Source organism: Mytilus californianus, unplaced genomic scaffold (assembly GCF_021869535.1).
Source record: "Mytilus californianus isolate M0D057914Y unplaced genomic scaffold, xbMytCali1.0.p SCAF_10, whole genome shotgun sequence".
Classification (NCBI taxonomy): domain Eukaryota; kingdom Metazoa; phylum Mollusca; class Bivalvia; order Mytilida; family Mytilidae; genus Mytilus; species Mytilus californianus.
This window is the reverse complement of record NW_026262582.1, coordinates 49135279-49151640: the sequence shown is the minus strand read 5'-3', so window position 1 is coordinate 49151640 and position 16362 is coordinate 49135279. Positions and strand designations below refer to the sequence as shown.

Here is a 16362-nt window from a genome sequence, read left to right as displayed (position 1 = left end):
AGACCAAAAAGTAGTTTAAGCTGCCATATATGTATGTGCCTAACTAATTCCTGAACTTTGTTAGTGGTTGTTTTCTGTATACATATATATGTTTTTGACCCTTAGGGTGATGTGGTGTTGATATTTGAATTCAATTATTTTTATTAGACATAGGAAAAGCATTGATTTTAAAGAATAAAACTTTCGCACGGGAATGTACAAAAGGCAAATTTAAGAAAATTCCAATCTTTTCACAAGAATTTTCGTGTGTGTAAAAAATCAAGATTTTGTTTAATGTCCATAGTAAATGCATGTCAACTTGAAAGATGAATTTGAGAGGCAAAGCTTTACTCGATGATATGTATTAATACATTTTATTGGCTTTAAATATAACTTTTTTTTCAATTCTTATTCTTCACAACTGTATGTTCGTACTCAAAGGATCTAGTGCTGAGAAAGCGCGAAAAATCCGGAATTTGTCCGTCACTGGTAACGAAAAATTCTTAAATATAATTATTCCCCTTTTGCCGCCGACCGATAACTGTAAAGACTACAATAGGTACATTTTTCTATATTTAAATAATTATAATTTATGTTGTTCTTTTATCATAAATTGTTCTTTATCCTACAGCAAATCAAATAACCACTGTTACTTTTTTCAGACGTCATTTCTATTATACATGTGTATCGCGCAAAAGTGAATGTTAAATATGAAAATCCGCACCTATATTTTTGTGGATCTACAAAAACTAAGTTTTAAGGAAAGCATCAAGTTCTTCCTGTTTGTCATCAAAAATGTCATCTGTTTTTGATTGAAAAGCATTGTTTTGATGTTTGTCTTTTTGTTCAATCTTGTTTTGTTGAAAGCAGTTGAAAATATCAAATTTCTTATCAACTTTTTCATTTGTGAAAACGTAATCTGTGAGAAAAGAAACTGCTATAATTGTAATAAAACAACACATCATTGCAAATGTTTTATGCGGAAATAGCTGACCCGCTAACGGATCGTACCAAGGATATTTAATAACTGCTGGAAGTGATAAAACTGGTTCCCCACCAAGTATGCGTAAGAGCAGACCAACAACGAATCCTACTAAGGAACCATAACCGTTCGCCTTTTCAAACCATAATGCACATGTTAATTCCGGCATCTGGATCACATACATTGCGTCCACACATAAAATAAACAACCCATATACACTTTTTACAGCAATAGCGATAACTGCTCCCAATAATCCAGTCAATAAAATGCTGATTCTGAGAACCCAAGTTAATTCCCGCTGAGATGCCTAAAATAAGAATATATTTACATGTCATTTGCAAATGAAAACCAATTTTTTCTTCAATAAACTTAAAAATGTTTTTGCGTAAAATAAGACAGCCTACAAACTGACATATACAGTTAAGTTCCGTTTAAAAGAAGTCGCCTATGGTATTTTGTTGTCATAACGATCGTTTATTAACAATTTTAGTGAAAGTAGTATGTAACTCAGATAGTCTAAGCTAACAACTTAGTATTGCTTAATCTTTAACTATATTTAATAGAGGTCATAAGGTTAAGTTAACAGTGTTTTTTGAATGTTTGTTATATCGTCAGAAATTACGTCATTTCGTTTTTGTTAGAATACAGAAATACTCAACAAATAAATGTCTGAAGGGCCATGTTTCATTTGTCGCAGCTGTTTTATGGCATCATTTCCTCTTTCATTAGATGTAATGACATATGATCTTTTAATAGAAATGTACCTTTCATGCGCAGCCGAACAACATAGTTTCTGGAGCCGTTGAGCTCACCTGCCTTTCTGATGCGGCTACTGTAGCTTTTTGTTATTGTTTGAAAACTATTTTTGTGCCCCCGTTTTTGTCTCAAGACGTTGTTGATCTATCCAGCTGACAGGATATTGCGACTAAGTCTGGATTTGCTTTGCGGATGATTTTTATAGCGAGAAACACTTACCCTATAATGCTCTTTTTTTTTTTTATCTATTTCTTTATATTCAACATTTATTAACATCTGTAAATACTGTTGCCTCTTATTTGACTCATGAATTTGGAGTCCCCCTGTTGTTGTCTTTTTTCTTTCTTTGAACGAAATTTTGAAATGTCGTTCCGTTTACCTTTGGTCTGAAACAGTTTTTATATAAATTGTGGCTGATGACAGATCCAGCTGCCAGTACAATAGAATCTGCTGATGACATTACAGCAGCACTAACCGCCCCTAATCCAAAAACTGATACAACCATTGGACAAAGATATGCAAGCACCATAGGTAAAACATAACTCCATTCTTCTTGTGACAATTCTGGGTTTCCACTGTACATAGTTTGATTCCAGTCTACAATGTAAGAGGGTGTGGATGGAGTTTACATAATAGTGATTGATTTGATTTTGATTTTTGGTGTTTAAAAGCCACTTTTAAGCACCGCTTTTTGGGCTATTTCGTGGCGGCCAGTTTTTATTGGTGGAGGAAGCCGGAGTGCCCGGAGAAAACCACCGACCTTCGACAGGAAAACTGACAATCCTTGTCAATTAAGATTGGAGTCGAGTGTACCCGCACGAGCGGGGTTCGAACTCACAACCTCAGTGTTGAGTGGCTAGTGATTACAGTAGTAACTACGTAGACCACTCAGCCACCGAGGTCCCCTACATAATAGTGAATATTATGCAAAAAGTGCAGAATAAAGTATCGAAAACATAAAGAATAGAGAAAAATAGGGTAAATGGATAACTAATAGAGAATAATAGGGTGCTAAAATATAAAGAATAGAGAATAACAGGCACAATTTATAAAGAATAGTGAAAAATGGCCTCTAAAATTCAAGAATACAGAAATGAAGGATCCCATCCAGACCCTCATGTAATAACAAACAAACAGCGTATTCGTAATGTGTTTTACAGTGCATATTGATAGCAGACTATCGGTATTCTAGCTGTTGAATAATCCATAAAGCACCAACTGTCAATTAACATAAAGCTACTAATCAGATGATGTTTTCTCACTGAATATTTCAATGTTTGGTCACTGTGGTGATGAAATCTGTCCAATTAAATTTTAAATAAAGAATATCACAGATACATCATGGTTTGCAATTTATGTGGACTTACGTTTAGCTGTGACGGGATTGATTTCCCTTAGTACATGAGTAGATACTTAGCCAGTCCTGAGCAGTTTAGCGAGGAAAGTATTTCTTTAGCTCGATAGGTGAGAGTGCTGCCTTGTAACACAGTGATCCTCGGTACGAATCCCGAAGGAAACAAAGTGATTTTGTTTTATAAACGATGCTACCCGGTTACATAGCAACTGACGATTACGGATAATGATTTTTCATTTCACATTTTTATATAGCGACGTTCCGTCTTCTTGAATCGTATTTTACTCCAGATTGACTCAATAAGTGGTCACAATTTGCTTTCACTTTTTAAGTGATAGATAGTTGCTGCTTACAATAAAGCTATTGATACAAGGATGTTAAATGGTAGCGTTAGGGTAATCTCTACGACGGTTAACATGTGTCATCAACATATGGCCGTTTCTTTTTGGAATATTTGTGTCACGTAATCATCGATACATATACTTGTAGCCATTACACCTCTTTTTTTTTGCATGATCAAATGCTAATTTTTACAGGCGTTTCGCTTTTTATGAGCAAAACAACGGGTGCTACTAGTGAAAGATGGGACTAATGCTCCCCAGTATTTTGATTGACTAATGTTCCCCAGTATTTTAATGGGACTAATGTTCCCAGTATTTTGATGGGATTAATGTTCCGCAGTATTTTGGTGGGACTAACGTTCCCTATTATTTTGGTGGGACTAATGTTCCCCAGTATTTTGATGGGACTAATGTTCCCCAGTGTTTTGATGGGACTAATGTTCCTCGGTAATTTGATGGGACTAATTTTCCCCAGTATTTTGATGGGACTAATGTTCCTCAGTATTTAAATGGGACTAATGTTACCTAGTATTTGGCTATCTTTGTACTGTTTTCGTTGACTACGGTTTGTCTATTCGTATTTTTCTTTTGGTCACTTTTTTTTCTTCGTTGCATGTTTTTTCGGTCGCACCCTATGCTCTCCGCTTTGTTATAACTGCACAGTAAATAAATACTTGAGGAGAAAATGTATGTTTACTTCCACGATTTGCTGACAATAAGTTAAAACATAGACCTACGTTAAAAGTAAATTAACAAAACGGAAAATTGAAAACGGATTGTCCTTTATCATATGGCAAAATCAAAAGCTCAAACACATCAAACGATGGTCCCTTATCATATGGCAAAATTAAAAGCTCATACACATCACTTAACGGTAAACAATTGTCATATTCGTGACTTAGAACAGGCATTTCCTTATATAGAAAATGGTGGAAACGTATTTTGAGCTTTCAAACCAATGCAGTTCATCTTTTCAGTACATCGTGCTGAATTGTGTGAATATTTGTCACTGGGCTTTTCGCAAACTACAATCCAATCCATTTATCCATTTTTAAAATAGTAGTACATAATTCCATATTTCGATACCTTTCCGAATGTTTTTCCGAAACAAAACGTAAAAGAGATATTTTCACCAGATTTTGTTTTGCAAAGTGGACCTAAGTGTATAGGCCTTTGAGTATTTCCTTGATATATAAAGACTGCATGTGACACCTTTTTGTGAAATCATAGATTTATTTGTAAAATAAAGATGTAAACAATTTTCTTGCTAGAAAACTGCATACAGAAAAAAATGTCTATCGTTGATTTTTTTCTTGCAATTTCGATATAACGTTTTTGAAGTTGTACACATTCAATTACAATTAAAAAATGGGGGTTCAGTATTAAGAAACATAATATTTTTATTGCTGGATATCCCATTTCTCTCTTTCTTTACGGCGCTAAATTACATCCCAAAATATTTTAGATACAATACCATCGTACATCAAAATTAAATAATACAGATAAACCTCTGTAAAGCTGGTTAATAGACGTCTTTAATAAATTGTTTATTACTTGTGCTCATCCAACAGAGTTATGAAGAAGAACGACTGAGATTGACACTATACAAGTTTTACGGTCACCATCTCGAATTGGTTGACCGATACGATTTTTCGGTGTCTCAACTCACTATCGACATGCTATCGCGGTCTTAGATCTTGAAATACCAGTAAAAGAGATGCTAAAGAAACCAGAGGGACATTCAAACTCAAAATCGAAAATAAACTGACAACGCCGTGGTTAAAAAAGAAAAAGACAAACAAACAAACAAACAAAAGTACACAAAACACAACATAGAAAATTAAAGACTGATCAACACGAACCCCACCAAAAACCGGGGGTGATCGCAGGTGCTCAGGAATGGTAAGCAGATCCTGCTCCACATGTGGCACCCGTCGTGTTGCTCATGTTAGTACAAACCCAGTAATAAGCCTAATTCGGTTGGTCACATTCGGGAAAAGGGGGACGGATTGTGGTTACGACATTAGTAAAGTAGTCTGATATGTAACTTTACCGATTGTTTTCTATTACTAATTATGACATTTTGACTGAGTGTGAATTCGGATAGCAGGTAATTGGATATAGGAAGATGTGGTATAAGTGCCAATGAGACAACTCTCCATCCAAGTTACAATTTATAAAAGTAAACCATCATAGGTCAAAGTACGGTCTTCAATGCATGCATAGCAGAAGGCGCTTACGTACCTTGACACAGCACCTGGTCTTGACACAGCACCTGGTCTCGCTTATTTTGAATTTGATTCGATTCCCTCGGGGTTTTCTTTGTTACCTTAATTTGTCTCTTCCTAATCAATTTGCGAGATTTTAATATCAGTAAACTACAGGCGCCTTAGTTAATGTCAGTAAAGTATGTTATCTTGGTCAAAAGTACATAAAACAAACCTGTAGCTGCTCCAATTACACCGGCAATAGCTGGCGGAACACCCATCAATAAAGCTAAGACAGCGCTGACTAATACTGAATCTCTTGCAATTCTAGTGGTTTTACATGCATGTACACGCTGATAGAATCCCTGAAGTATTGAAATATAATAAAGAAGTTACATTTTTTTCATAAAGATTCCTAATAATTTGTTAAATTGTATTATCGTTGATCAGTATTAATTATCCAATTAAGATATTTTCTAATTGCACCAGTTACCATTTTCCTTCCTCTTTGAATCATACACAACATTATGCTATTCAAAATTTCAAATAATGTAATGTAATTACATAGAAGTCGTATACATTTCAATATCTTTTTTAACGAATAAATAACGTCATTAACAACACATGATACACTATTCGGCATAATAACATCATACACCATTACGCATTGCAGCATAAACTGTTACGCATTGCAGCATATACCATGACGCATTGCAGCATTTACCATTGCGCATTACAGCATACACCTTTACGCATTCCAGCATACACCATTACGCATTGTAGCATATACCATGACCTATTGCAGCATACACCATTACGCATTGCAGCATACATTGTTACGCATTGCAGCATATACCATGACGCATTGCAGCATACATCATTACGCATTCCAGCATACATCATTACGCATTACAGCATACACCATTTCGCATTGTAGCATTCACCATTACGCATTGCAGCATACACCATTACGCATTGCAGCATACACCATTCCCAATTGGACGCACGATACACCATTCTTCAATTACACAATTCACGTTTTATTGGGAACGTTTGGTCACAAATCTCTTGAAGTTTTTTATGCATCCTCGGCTTTCAATTATTTGGTTTTACCGTTCAAAATAAAACTTAACCCAGAAAAGGTCTTTAGACGGACCAAACATATAAAATGTCAATTTCATTCTACAACATTTAATGGCTTTATCTATGAAAATTTATCAAGCCTTACCGGTAAAATACTGGATTTGGTGTTTCGAGCAGGATGTTTGCACTCCTGAGTACTGATAAAATTGTAATGAATGTAATGCCAGTATACCTTGTCTTTTAGTTTTCCATTACATTTGTCTTTTAGAATGATGCACTTCTTACCTGCCAAGTGAAACATCCCCCAATTGTCAGTAACCACAAATCTATATATACACCTATTAGCCGTGGCTCCAACGATCCTTTCCATTTGTCTTTTATTCTGCTCATATCAACAGCAGGATTCGTCCAAGCAAATGGTATTATTAAAATCTGGAAGTATTTGTATAGATTAAATTTATAAAACATTATTCGTATATTGTCAAAAAGACAGCATGCACCCCATACCTTTCCTTTCAGACAGGCGTTTATTTCTGTGTATCTTATTTGTTTTTCGTTCATTTTTTTTGTACACAAATTAGGCCGTTAGTTTTCTCGTTTGAATTGTTTTACATTTGTCATTTCGGGTTCTTTTATAACTGACTTTGCGGTATGGGTTTTGTGTATTGTTAAAAGCCGTACACATGGTACAGTGACCTATATATAATTGTTAATTTCTGTGTCCGTTGGTCTCTTGTGAAGAGTTGTCTCATTTGCAATCATACCACATCTTCTTTTTTATATGTACAGGTGAACATACATGAATGTATAGCATGATTCTTTCACAAATTTAAATAAATATAAAGCAATTAACAAATTATACGATAAGAAAGAATACTCGTAGTTTCTGAGGTACTTAACTTCTGAAATGAAATAATACTGCCCTACACTGATGGGTTTGTTGTCTCGTGGACATCATGCTGAAGGCTTGTCATCAATTTGATACATTTCTTAATGAATGAACTTACACACATTCAACTTACAGAGATAAGTATATAGATGTCACGAATAGGCTATAATGAATGTATAAAAGTGATTTTTACACAGTGAGCTATACATACCAATCCAAGTGACATAAGAAAAAATTGTGCTATATCTGTATACGCTACAGAATATAATCCTCCAAAAAATGTATAAAACACTGCCACGCAGGCAGACACTACTACAGCCGTCGACATGTCTATACCAAGTATTATATGTAACGTCGTACCTGTCAATAAAAAAAGATACAGAAATGATGTATAAAACACTGTCGCACAGGCAGACACTACTACAGCCGTTGACATATCTATACCAAGTATTATATAACTAACGTCGTACCTGTCAATACAAAAAAGATACAGAAATGATGTATAAAACACTGCCACACCGGCAGACACTACTACAGCCGTCGATATATATATACCAAGTATTATATGTAAAGTCGTACCTGTCAATAAAAAAAAGATACAGAAATAAAACACTGCCACACAGGCAGACACTACTACAGCCATCAATTCGCCGATTCTTATTTGCATAAATACATTATTCAGAAATGCTAGAAACTTAAAAGTTTGGAAGCCAACAAAGCATGATTTAAATGTAAAAAGTAAAATAACAAAAATACCGAACTCCAAGGAAAATTCAAATCGGAAATTCCCTTATCAAATGGCAAAATCAAAAGCTCAAACACATCAAACGAATGGAAAACTGTCATATTCCTGACTTGGTACAGGCATTTCCTCATGTAGAAAATGGTGGATTAAACCTGGTTTTATAGCTAAACCTCTCACTCTGGCATATAGACCATTTTTAAAGCACATACGCAAAAATTAATGACAAGAATACAAAAAATGACCACAGCACAACAACACAATGGTGGGATGCATAAGTACCGAGCCACGCCAAATTAAAGGATATACCAAAAATGGACTAAACAGTGAAGGTTGATAAATTACAAAGACAAATAAAAGAACACTATAACACGTAACTAAGATGATAAACAACGTCAGTACCTAGAATCTATACTTTAAGACCATCATTTATTATTTTTGAAGTTGATACGGAATATTTATCAACAAGGCCTTGCATGGTATCTTCCGACGAACTTTTTAAGAAAAAGGACGAGAAATTCTTTGAAATAACCCTGGTTTATCAACCTTCTGCTCAGAGACTGGTGACGTTTTATAAAGTCTGAGTAGCAGCTGCAAGCTCCTGAATACCGAATGAGTTGGGAAATGTATATATATCCCATATGCAGGTGAAGTTGGTTTATTGCTACTAAGGTGCAAGTGTCATCTGAACTTTTTTATTTTCTATTTGGCTCTTTTCACAATTTCAGTACTAGTATATCAAGGGACACATGTGAATAGAAAACTTGAAATTAACACACTGTAAACTAAGTAATTTTTCTCAGATACTTTTTCGCGTTTAGTTCATTCTAACCGATATTGTGGCGATTTATTTTTGCGATTTCCTTAACTTGTTCGTGTATTCAAAAAAAGAGAAGATCCGTGTTTTCCGAAGATTTATATTAACAACATTTCGTTCATAGATCTAAATACTTGTGTGATTTTATGAGTATACCTATACCTAAAGCAGATAATATTGCAGATTCCCAAAATACATCCGCCAATAACTCGTTGAAAAAAAGTAGTCCACCAATTCTCTTTCCATATTTGTCTTGTAATATGTCGAATAGTGTTGTATACTTCTTTTCTCTTGCTTTAGGAACATAAACCAATGCAGCTTAAAATAGACAAGAAGTAAAGATATATATGTCGATGTTGTGACGCGGTGCGAGGATTGTAGATCTTGAGATATATAATGCTGTTGAAAGGGAAAAAAAATCATTTCTGGGTATCGATACATATATGGCATCAACGTCTATCTACTTGACCTTTAGTCTTTCTGTGTTCTATATCTATTTTTATTATCAAAGTTTTTGAATTCCGTATTGATAACTTGTCCTTGTAACACCTTCTGTTCATTAGCTAACAAGTCCAAACATGTATAAAAATAATGGGATTTGCAACAAATGGTTTACTTTTTATCTTTTGAAATTGCCAGAACAACTGTATTAGGTTAGATTTAGGAAAATCATTGAAACTCTACAAATCTAAGATCATTTCGCATACTGCCAATTAAAAAAATTTAAAATCAGTTTCATTATGGAGAAAACTTGACGGCAAGAATGAATTCTTAATTTGACTTGTCAAGAACATGTTTAATCCCTTTTTTAAATTAAACTACATAGCTGAATTGTTAATGTAGAAAAAAGAAGGCAAGGAGTCCTTAAATTTATGGACTTTTAGTTCCCGGTGAGTAAAAAAAAATAATTTTAACACGTTCATCAACAAAATAACATAACATTAAAAAAACACTTTTTTCACTCTCCTACCAATAATGATTCCTATGGTAAAACCAACAGGTGCAACACACCAAATTAATCCGTCTCTACCCATAACTTCCGCTGTTCCGTTAATGTAGGCACCTCCAACCAGTGTCGCTGTAAATAGTAAATAATTAAAAACAAGTATGGCTTATTATTTTTATTACCAAAAAAGTTGTTTTGTCATCATCATCCTATTTCTTTTACAAGCGTAGTGAAAAGATCTTTTCGAAATATTTGTATATCTATACTACTAAAGGAAGAGACCGATTTCACTGAGCCGCAACTCCTCTGAAACCATACAAAGTCGTAAATATTTGTGACGTAGAAATGTAGTGTTTTGTAGTTCCTAAATTAGTCTTTGAAACAATCTTTTTTCCACAGAAAACGCCAATTTTTGAGAAAATATCCAAAAGTCGGAGACCGTTATAGATCCGTGTCTTATACGCTTTCGCGCATGCTCAGAAGACGTACTGCCCGACAACTCGGCCCACGGCCAACTCGCACCACTCAAACACTCTCACTAATTATTAAAACTTGCATCACGTTATCAAACTCGCACCACTCAAAAAAAAAAGAAATATAACAAACTCGAAGAAATGTGTTTAATCATTAGATTGTTTTCTTTTTCTCTTAGTAAATTCCTCCTTTCTCGGAGCACCCGTGTCACACAGAGACAGAACTCGCACAACTCGAAAAAAATACAAACTCGCACCACTGAAGAATTGTTTTAAATCATCAGAGAGTTCTAGATTGTCTTCTTCTCTGAGTTATTTCCTCCGTTCTTGGAGCACCCGTATCACACAGAGACAGAACTTGACTCGCACCTTTCGAAAAAAAAATACTAGAAACTAGCACCACTGAGAAATGTTTTAATCATCAGTGTTCTAGGTTGTCCTCTTCTTCTCTGAGTTATTTCCTCCGTTTTAGGAGCACCTGTGTAACACCGAGACAGAAGCTACTAATTGGACATTCAAACTCCTATGGAAGAAGAACTGACAAACTAATAAAAACTATCAACATAATGCATCAGTGCATAAAAACAGTTTGAGAAACACGAACCCAAGCTGTGTATCACCATAAACATTTCAAGTGGGCTTCAAGACGCGCTCGCGCAGGTTTTTTCTAGTGGTTATATTAAATCTTAGATCAATATCTTTTTGTCTACGCTTTAATTAACTTGGCTTCCATCAAGGTGACTATACTGGCTATACCCTGAGGGGTTCACGCTTATATATTGGCGAGTTTTGGAAGCGTCTATATGGACCATTCGATATCCTCGGAAACAAGATTCTCGGAACGTCTCGAAAAGTTTCGAACATTTATACATGAAGTTGTTTATGTCTTTGATGATACGGTCCCTCTATGGATAGGCTACCACATGACATTGTATAGTTCAACAATCAAAGTTCATTTGTAGATAGGAAAATTTAAAAAAATAAAGACTCGATTGCAATAAAAAATCATTTATATATTGGCACCTACTTGCCTTTTGGTAGAACATATGCGTTTTAATAATGCGACATAATCAGAATGTTTATTAAATATCAAGTATAATGATAACGCAATTATATAATTCATGCTTTGAGACGGCCTCTGTGTGCGTTCTGTGTGTAGTATTTAATACAACGTGCTATTGTGCATTGTGACAATAAATCTGGGAATAGTATACTAATATGTTATGTTTCATAATAAACTGATTATTTCTTAACGTTTACCACATTACATTATATTTACTTCAATCACAGCCTGGGCAAATGTCGGAAAGCAAGAAGAAAATTAACAAAACGATATATGCTCAGGTCGGAAAGCATAATTATAATTAAACAAAACAATATTTCTGTCAAAATATTTAACTTCATTAAAATGCACCAACAGACCAAGAAAATATTCATTAACATTATTAAGTTTAAACTGAAACTAAATTTGTCATTAATAGAATCAGAAATCCATTACTAGACTAGTTAATGGACTTCTGATAGAATATTATTATGTCCGACATGTCTGAACAGTGAATACATTTATGAAAATCACATGCAACATAGTGAATGAAAAAAATACTTCACAACGATTTTGAATCCATGCATCTCACAATAACTGACGTATTTAATATTTTACAATAATCATTTAATTTCTTTTTAGTATATATGGTTTCATAAGTGTCTGCTTATATTTTGTATAGCAATATATTCATATAATGGAAAGTCAGACTTGAAGTCAAGAAGAGATTGGTTTAATAAATAAATTGTCCATCAGTAAATACTTGATGTTTGTTTTTATTGATATTATATTTTTAAATTTTCGGAAATGGTTCATTAACAGGAATGTATGTTAATTAAATTTCAATTCTTTTTGTTTTGTTTTTAATAGCTTAAACTCATAACATCTTAATCTTTTTAATATGGTGCGATTTCGAAAATTGTGTATTCCCTTTTTTTGACGATCAATGCTTTTGAATGGGACATATTGGAACTCCCTTTTAAAAATGGCTCGTTCCCCCTCTAGTATTAATTGTGTTGACCAGCAATCATACACCCGTCTTGATTTATTTTCATTATAGTACACCCTGTTCATACGACACATCATCGGTTTGCGTTTACACAAATTTCGGATTAAATGGCCATAAATCCGGAGTCAAAACACTTGAGGTATTTAGTTTTACATCCGAATTCAACTAGCATCAGATTTGAGCCTAGAATGAATATACGTGATGACACAAATGCGTATTGTAATCCAGAGTATCAGTGCGTATGCTTTCCACTTACTATTTCTTGCGCTGCGCAAGAAAACCACATGCATGCATATATATTAATTTCACTCGAGGACTGTGAATTTTCGCATTTCTTATCTAAATTCAGGACACGGCAGTTAGAGCTGGAAATGTGACGTTGAATCATGGTCATCATAAGTTAAGGTATTCTGACCTCTAGCTGTTTCTCTTTTCTTTTTCTTTTTCTTTGAATGACTGTCCTGTTATAAACTTTGAAATTTTCAAAATACTTAGGATTAAATTCGCAAGGAGTAAATAGATTACCTTTGATGTATTTGGCAAAACCTTTGTTTCGAAATTTTGGGTCTTCAATGCTCTTCAACTTTGTACTTTATTCGGCCTTTTTAACATTTTTTTATTCAAGCGTCACTGATGAGTCTTAATTTGTAGACAAAATGCGAGTCTGGCGCACAACATATTTATCCTGGTATCTATACATTTTTATATATCTACATAGGATACATATCTTTTTTTTAATATCAATTGGTTCTTTTGAGAGCATATTCAGGTATTTATAAATCTTCTTTAGAACTAAGTTTTTCCCATAGAATATTTGGATTGATTAATGTAACTTCAGGAAATTCTTAAAATTTGAGATGTTTTTATAGACCGAAATAATTTTCAGTTTATAAGAGGTCCCAATGTAGCTGGTGTGTTACTCTCAAAACTAAAATACGAAACATTGTTATAAGTTGCATGCCACAGAGTTACACTTCACATGGAAATTGGACGTCCAATTTCTCTATACAACATCTACCGTGAGTACAGACGACAGCTTCAATACTGAGTATAAGAAATATTTGAAGCCATCAAGGAAACAAAAAATGAAGATATGACAGACGAAATAAATGCATCCAGATTTATTTTATCAAACTGAGTGCTTAAATTTATATTGCGATTGGTCTGTGCAATTTGCATTAGACATTCGGTTTGCAGAAACTAAGAATTGCAATAGGATTGGGACTTTGTATGTATATTAGACACGAAGAAAAACTGATGTACACTCCCAAGTAATAAATAAAATAGTCAAGCCTTAAAAGGTAAATTCATATAGTAGGTGTATACATTTCTCTATTTCCAACTAAAGTACAACATCGCTTTTAATTGAGTTGTGTAAGAATCTACACACAATTACATATTTTCAATAAAGGTGTTTTAACATCATCGGTATATTATTCTTATCAGTCAATTATTTCAAATCTAAAGCCAAAAAAAAATTCAGCAACATTTTTTTTGCTACTGGGTCAGTCAGCGGTCTCGGGTTCACGTATTGCTTTTCTTTTTTTAAAGAAAGCAACTTGCTTTAATTATTGAAATACATCATGAAATTATCACTTATATGGAAAGAGAAAGGAATATTTGGTTAGAAGCAGCTAGAATGTTTTAGTATTGTACATCATCGAAAGAAAAAGCTGTTGTCTTCAGCCTACAAAAAAAATCATTTGTGTCAATACATCAAAAATATTCTTCTAAACATATATATCACCTGTATACGTCATGACCGCAACAAAAAATCCCAGATTTCGTCCAGCCAAAAGCAATTCATCTGTATCGCCTGTCTTGTTCTTCTTTCTGCCAGCGATAAGTCCAATAACAAGGATAAGGATGTAGAAGACAATAATGCCAATTAGTCCGGGTATATGTATTGGCATTGTCCTTCGGACTGAAACACAGAACTTTGCAGTAGTCAACTTACAAAATGAAACAAACGTTTGAAAAGTTACAAAGAGATAAATACAGGTACATATTAAGTAGGTAAGTGGTAGAAATATTTCAAAGATACCAAGACCAAAGGCTAAAGGTTATCAATCTAACACTGTAGTAAGATCGTTGAATATTGTCTTTATCGATACTGATTTTAACATTGACTTTATTTATATAGTTTAATACATAACTAAAACGTGTATTCAATATTATCAATGTATGAATACTTATGGTACTGCTGTTTGTCCATTATTATATTTTGGCATGGCATAAGCTCAGGTTTTCCTCAGTTTCTAAACTGCTTATGACGTCTTCACACTGAATCCGTAGGAGGTAGTCTGGTTTCAATTTTTTCTGGGAAAACATGATTTATTCACAAATTTGAAATTGGTCTTTGAACTAGCTTACAGTAACTCTGAGTACTCTTTTATCCCCAGATAAAGACTGTCGAACCGTATTTAGCACAACTTTTAAGAATTTAAGGTTTATAATGCACTATACTTTGTTTTTCTGTTTTGTTTTGTTTTTTTGTTTTTTGTTGTTGTTGTGCTTAATACCAATCTGATCAGTCAAGACTTTCCAAACTGATTTTTAAAAGTATTTTTCTTATTTTGTGATGTTTCCCCACCGTACCATGTTAGACGGCGTTGATCACTCACAGACATGTGTAACTCCCCCACATTCTGTATGTGCCTTTCCCAAGTATATATAAGGAGTCTGTAATACAGTAGTTGTCGAAGGCCGCCATTTGACCTGTAGTTGTTTACATCTTCATCCTTTGGTCTCTGGTGGATAGTTGCTAATCATACCACATCTATTTATTTTCATATTTATAATTTAGTATTCGCGGATACGGATTTCGTCCGAATAAGCCTCGTCAGTGGCGATCGATTCAGATCACTTGGAGAGCTTGGAAAACAGAAACAATTACGAAGTTGCAGAGTATAAACCCAGAATTCTAAAAAGGTTGGACCAAATCTTCCTCAGGCAGCTTTGCCTGTGGCACGAAAACCTAATAATATCGAATGAAGTTAACCTTTTAAAAACAGTATATTCACAGAAAATGACCGTATCAATGATATTCATTTGAACAAAGAAGTTCTTTCTACTGGGCTGGTGATACCCTGGTAAGCACAAAATTTACCGACAAAATGTTGTGCACTGGGCGCTTTCATGATTTTACTCTATTACTATAAAGAATTCAACAAATACTCGGAACTTTTGATCTGTCTTTTTGGTATGCCTTTCATATGATTTCTCCAGCTTGGCGAAATTTTCACTTATGTAATGATTCTACAAGGCGATGGCTTTATTATGAGACTACAAAGCAAACCAGTTAATATAATTTTAAGATAAAAATATGAGGTGGTGTTATAAAATATGTTTTAATAAAAAGAATGTCTCTTCCTCTATAAAAAAAAGATATCGAAAGATATCAATAGTTAATTATTATAAATGTATATAACAAAAAAAAATGATAAATTATTTTTGTCATCTCCTGTTATAAATCAAAACATTTCTTAAAATTTTAAGTTCTTCCAAAATGTTATTACAATAATTTAAAATAGTATGAATGTCTTCATTAAAATGAAAATTTCCGCACATAAATTGCATTTCTGTACTTCAATTTGATAATTTCAGAAAATTTTTTTACTGATGATTTCCAATCCAAAATGGATGAATACTCTAATGCTTGATGAAGACCGACTTTAACAAAAAATAAATCAAGTAATTTAAAACAAATTTAGCAAAGCACAATACGACAAAAAAAACATGA

The 16362-nt window shown here is 33.8% G+C and overlaps 1 protein-coding gene across 1 annotated transcript; it reads right to left on the bottom strand.

The window, feature by feature from the left end:
• Positions 1-728: 728 nt before the first annotated feature.
• Positions 729-14533, bottom strand: LOC127718768 (high-affinity choline transporter 1-like). The gene is made up of 8 exons (XM_052224819.1): positions 14368-14533; positions 10121-10228; positions 9313-9468; positions 7803-7951; positions 6988-7134; positions 5855-5984; positions 2097-2314; positions 729-1268 (listed from the first exon to the last, which is right to left on the bottom strand). The coding sequence occupies exons 1-8, from the start codon at positions 14531-14533 to the stop codon at positions 729-731; spliced, it is 1614 nt and encodes a 537-aa protein (XP_052080779.1).
• Between the last annotated feature and the right edge of the window lie 1829 nt (positions 14534-16362).